At 36.9% G+C, this 5,923-nt stretch overlaps 1 protein-coding gene across 1 annotated transcript; it reads left to right on the top strand.

Moving 5' to 3' along the window:
• Window positions 1-86: 86 nt before the first annotated feature.
• LOC100375194 (nucleotidyltransferase MB21D2-like) lies at window positions 87-5,542 on the top strand. The gene is made up of 3 exons (XM_002740983.4): window positions 87-128; window positions 3,024-4,493; window positions 5,106-5,542. Exons 2-3 carry the CDS (start codon window positions 3,029-3,031, stop codon window positions 5,288-5,290), a joined length of 1,650 nt encoding a protein of 549 aa, XP_002741029.2. The 5' UTR covers window positions 87-128; window positions 3,024-3,028; the 3' UTR covers window positions 5,291-5,542.
• Window positions 5,543-5,923: the final 381 nt, after the last annotated feature.

Raw genomic sequence — 5,923 nt, forward strand, 5'->3', positions numbered from 1 at the left:
TGTTAGCAGCAAACAACTAGGTCACAGTTGTAAATAAATACACAGCGTGATATCGCCAGGGGGCGCTAGCATGCATGATAAAGGTCACTTTGGTGTCAATGCTAGCAACTGTGCGCAACGACTATTAGGTGAGTCTTTCAGTGTAATATGTGAATAATCAATTATCAATAAGCCCGACCACTGTGTACAATCCCGTGTTTCTCGAGGAAACTGCGTGTCTGTCTGATCGTACCATGAACACTTCCCTATCGTTAGCCGGGGTCGTAATAGGTATTTAGTATATAATTTACAACAAAATGGCAGACTACCGGTACGACTGTGTACGTAAATTTAACAAGTCTAGTTGTGTGCAACGGCGTTATCAATAAACTGTATCGGTTACCTAACGTAGGGAACGGGCTTGATTCAGCCTAGTCAGAAATCCAGTGTCGCTTGATGTATACGGTGCAATAGTTAACGTTGTAATCCACAAGAATGCGAGTACATTTATAATGCCGTTCTCAGGGTCATTGTAAGGTCGTCGTTTATAGTGATTTGCTCCGTTGTACTATTGTACGCCCGTGGGTCTATTCAAACGTTCGATTTAAATGACGTTATATTAGAGCTGTACATGTAGTACTTTCTTCTTTAAATTGCGTCAGTAAACAAAGTGGACTATGCCAAAATTGAGATCACACAGCACCAAGCAAACCATAGCAAAAAGAAATTTCCGACAAATTTATTCGATGCATCGCATTAAATAGTACAAGTACGAGGTGGGGTAATATGAGAAATGCAGACTTCAATTTTAGTTGATTTAAAATATCGCACTATCGCACGTCTATTTAGGGTAGGGGCCAATGATTTCCAGAAAGCATCTGTTCTTAGTAGTACATTTCTGTCTACGTTTTGCTGACGTTTGAGCGGATCGTCAGTGAGTACTCGGGTTTCACCCAACATTGGCTGTATCTTAGCAGGTTTTTCAAGTCCAAGGTTGACCTACGCTGCTGCCACATATTAATGTTCAATGTGGATACGCATTGTTGGACAACGTTATTTTAATTGTAATTCTGAAGGAAAAGTTCTTTTTCCACCGCATCCTTAACCAGAACACTAACCCTCACCCCAACCCCCTCAAATAGTAAATAAATAAATAAATAAGTAAATAAATAAATAAACAGGAACATAATAAATAAATAAATAAATAAATAAATAAATAAATAAATAAATAAATAAATAAATAAATAAATAAATAAATAAATAAATAAATAAATAAATAAATAAATAAATAAATAAATAAATAAATAAATAAATAAATAAATAAATAAATAAATAAATAAATAAATAAATAAATAAATAAATAAATAAATAAATAAATAAATAAATAAATAAATAAATAAATAAATAAATAAATAAATAAATAAATAAATAAATAAATAAATAAATAAATAAATAAATAAATAAATAAATAAATAAATAAATAAATAAATTAATTAATTAATTAATTAACAGTGTACTTGTTCATTTTAGAATCAGCCCAAACGACGCCTCGGCAAGATCAGTTTTACTATTTATAGATAGAGAACCAATAAAGCGATGAAACGGCTTAGAGATTATCGATTGCCTTTCTGCGCAGTCTAACATAGTGTCGATTCAATATGATGTTCTATCATTTATATGTGTCATTTATTGTCATTGTTTACTTAGTAAATATCAATCATCAGTAATTTTATGACACTAGGTCAATGTGCGTTGGAATCTGAATAGTTAGGAAATTGTAGCTACCATGTGTTAGTTAATTAGTTATTATAGTATAAGATCACGTACATGTAATTAGTGAGATCGACGAATGTAGAAAATTTGAATGAAGATGTCAAAACAATTTTAACGCAGTTATTACCAGTGTGACACAGGTCTAAAATGGGAAACGTGTGGGTGGGCATTAAACAGGCACTTTTAGTTTTGAACTTGACTCCACCAGTACAAATCACATTAACTAAAACTATTAGGTGTCATTACCAATCAACACAGTAGATTTGGATGTAAGGACAATGACCCCAAGTTTCAGTTACACACGTATGATCTTTACCGGTGTGTGTGTGGGGGGGGGGGGGTCATAATACCGAATAACGTGTCACGATAGTATGCTGTGTCAAATCATGCCTAAGTTGTTCGAGATCTCATTTGTTTCTGTGACAATAAATTAATTAGTGCAGCTTACAATCTTTAGTATTTCTCTCTTCTGCATATAATATTCGAATACATAATAGCTAAACATACTAAAATACTCAGTGACCGCCATGATTCATTGCTGCCTTGTTTCATAAGTCTAACACGATGTCAGATAGTTCCTGACACGCCAATCAAGCTGATATTATGATTTTATCACTCGATTTCGCTAAATTACAGAGCTGATTGATGCTCGTGACGTAATGATCTGTCCACCCACCTTTGGTTTGTGATGGCTGTTATTAGGTGTTAACTATTGTGTCACATGACTATCCCGGCAAATGACAGATTAATCATGTGCCAATTTATGTTAATTTTATGTGTTGTATAGTATTCGCTATGACATAAATTATCATAATAATAATAATGCAGTAAACGCAGGACAGTCACGAAACTGCAAACACGTCTGATTAAATTAACGACAATAAAAACAACGCCACAATGATTTTATAATGGCCAACCTTTTACAAAATCAGTATGGCGTACTAACCAAGTAGCAAAGGTTAATCTCTTGGAAATATGTCACATACGAGCAGATATACTAGTATGGTGTCTATTTTCGAGCCAATTAGGTTAGATTTCTGGTAGTCGACCTAATGAATAGGGGTGGGGGAGTGGGGGGGTCATCAAACTATTTTGATTCAAAAACGTTGTTACAGTTCGATTTGGAAATCGATCATTTTACGTTGTCTGTGAGGGTTCGCGCTACAAATCACGATTAAATACTTTTTCATTAATTATCTTTACCCTACAATGGGGCAGTGTATCAAATATAAAAGTAGTATTCTAATTTCTTTTACTTTCCCCGCACACAGGTACAATGTCATCCAAACTGGTCGAAACTCAAGGCGAGATTGAGAAATACGATGATATACCAATTTTTGATCTTGGATTTTTTGTTAATATCTATGCGTACAACTTTCAGTATCTCTACAGTCCATCGAAGACAAAAAAATTATTTGAATCGTTCATATTTGAGAATGAGTCGGCCACCGAGTGCCACATCCCACGAGGTCAACTTTTTAACCTGAAGCACACTCAGCTACAGCCTATTGGTTCTGTCATTGAAATATTCTCTTTTCCCGAGACAGCAGGATTCAGCAATTCTGGGGAGTTCGATTTTCAAATGATTTACGAAGGACTGACCGTAGAAGAGGGGAAATCAGCAATAGCGTGCGATGTTGCCGAGGCGGAGGCGTGTCCCGGACGCCCGGGTCATGTGAAACTGGTTTTGAGGGAACAATCAACTGCCGAAAAGTGGAAAGCTGTGTCGACTAAAGTCGGGGATAGTCATTATCTCGTTCCGTCGGAAGTAGTTGATAATTTCCACAAGGCGCTTGAATGCAGGGCTCTTACTACCAATATGTCTGTTGTCAACTCATCATTACAGGCCAGTGATGAGAATGCCGAATATATTCATTTTTCTACCAGAAAAGACGGTCCCGGAGTTCAGACAACTGCGATGTCTAAGAAAGATCGTTACACCGTGTTTGACATTGGAATTGCTTTTCCTTGCCCAACATGGCCTTCAGCTGCCAGAGAATGGCTGAAACGTCCGAGACCTGGTGGATGGCCTTCTCAGAAAGTTATCGATCACATAGTGAGGCGGAGATGCATGGTGGTCCCTGCACCAGCAGTCGAAGGGTCTGAATCACTTGAGTGGCAGCTTTCATTCAGTTTAGTCGAGCGTATCCTGGCTCGAGATTTACTGAAAACACAAGCAGTGTGCTATATCCTTATCAAGCTTATTTACATCAACTACCTAAGACAACCGCATAAACCCGGCATCCGACCGTACCATCTCAAGAACATCTTTTTACGTCTGCTTGAAAGAATTCCACTGAATACGTGGGATTACGTAAACATGGGCAGACGCACCATGGATCTCCTGCACGAACTGGACGAATGTCTAAGTAAGAGATTCTGCCCACACTACTTCATGCCTCAGGTCAACCTATTTCACGATCTCAGTGACGACATACTCGCAGAGACACAGACAAAGCTCAGGGAATTGGTACTCAAGCCAAAAGATGGTGTCATGTGGTACGGCGATCCAAACCTTTTACTACCAAGCCCACCAATCGCCAAGTTGGCATTCACCAAAATAATGACTGACGTCACCGTGAAAGCCAGGTCATCACTCCTTTGCATGTCATCCTCAACAACTCCCGGTCTGACACTTGAGAATTATATTTCGAAGGTGAAAGGGATTCTGGGGGATGTCTGCAAAGAAGTTGAATGTGACTTGAATGATAAAGACGTGGAGTTATCTGACTTTCAAAAAGGTTAGTTAAAATTGTACATTGAACTTCAGTTTCCTTCTTTGTTTCGCCCAAGTGACAGTTTCTGTTAAAAGAACATAAAAATATATAAAGAAAATTTGTTCAAAATATAACAGAAAAAAACATATCCAATGATGCCGTTTGAGTATCAAACATTTCTATGAATTCTTGATATCAGGTGATAATATTTGATCACATGACTAACTCCGAGTGCCACAAAACAATAGAGAAACAGTAATTTTACGAAACTATATTTTAGGATTCATATTCTAATCTATGTAAATAAAGCATATCGTAAGCGCGATAGTAGAATCGCATTTATAGATGGATCGCAGACGGTTATTGAGATTTAGCATAAATATTACTCGATATCGCTTTAAAATAAATTGTCAGTCGATATTACAAGTTTTTGTCAATGTATCGTGTCAAACGGTACTACATCACGATTAGCATACTGTCTGAACACACATAAAACGGTGACGTTTAGTGAACATTGTGACGTTGACCGTACCATACAAAACTGTGATATGCACTGTATGTCAGTTGTGACACGCGCCATAATCACGTGATACGTCATACTCCTACTATATAATCTATGCTTTACTCTCTTTACAGCTAAAAACGACATGTTTAACAACGTTTACCCTAAAGAAGTAAAGAAATTTGCAGATTCCATGGTTGGAAAAGAAACGACTAAGAAAGCTGGAGAGGGCGATAATGTCTGGTTAACTTCTGTCATGTTGGCAGCAAGCAAATGCCTAGATGACTTACTGTACTTTATCAAACCGCTGAAAGCCTAGGAATTGTACTACGTGATTTCTACATGTGCACAAAACCATGATTCTTAACAAATTGTAACACACAAAGTAATTTGTCCTGCTTTTATACTTTTATATTTTTTCTTTTTTGCTTTCTGTTATGGACATGTTATATCTCATGTTTACTGTATACAAAACAGTTGGATAAACATGTAGAGGGTTTAGACGAATCATGATTTTTTTTCGTATTCGGCAATATTTTGCTAGCACTCAATTAAAAAAACTCGAATGATAGTACATGTGTAATATTAGTTAATTTTAAAATATATGCCTGTGTCGCCTTTGCTGCACGTAGCGCCCGCTAGCATTAGAAGTGATTTTGTGACTTAAAATTACGTAGATATGTAAAACCGCTGTCATGTGTTTGGTTGTGTAGTCACTCAAAATTTAGTCTAGCGGTAGTCTAAACACTATTGCTATGGATATTCGACGACTTGTCAAAACTGAGTACTTCCTTCGTTTTACGCATTTAGGTAGTAGATGCTCATTGTCGGTTGAGGGCGCTACTAGTAAATAAACATTGTACACTCGTGTTCGTTCGTGTAACATAGCAGTTAGTATTCTTCACACGTTGGCAAAGCACGCGATCATGCGCGTCTCAGTTTTGTTATGCAA

This window comes from Saccoglossus kowalevskii, chromosome 5 (assembly GCF_978046115.1).
Source record: "Saccoglossus kowalevskii chromosome 5, keSacKowa6.1, whole genome shotgun sequence".
Classification (NCBI taxonomy): domain Eukaryota; kingdom Metazoa; phylum Hemichordata; class Enteropneusta; family Harrimaniidae; genus Saccoglossus; species Saccoglossus kowalevskii.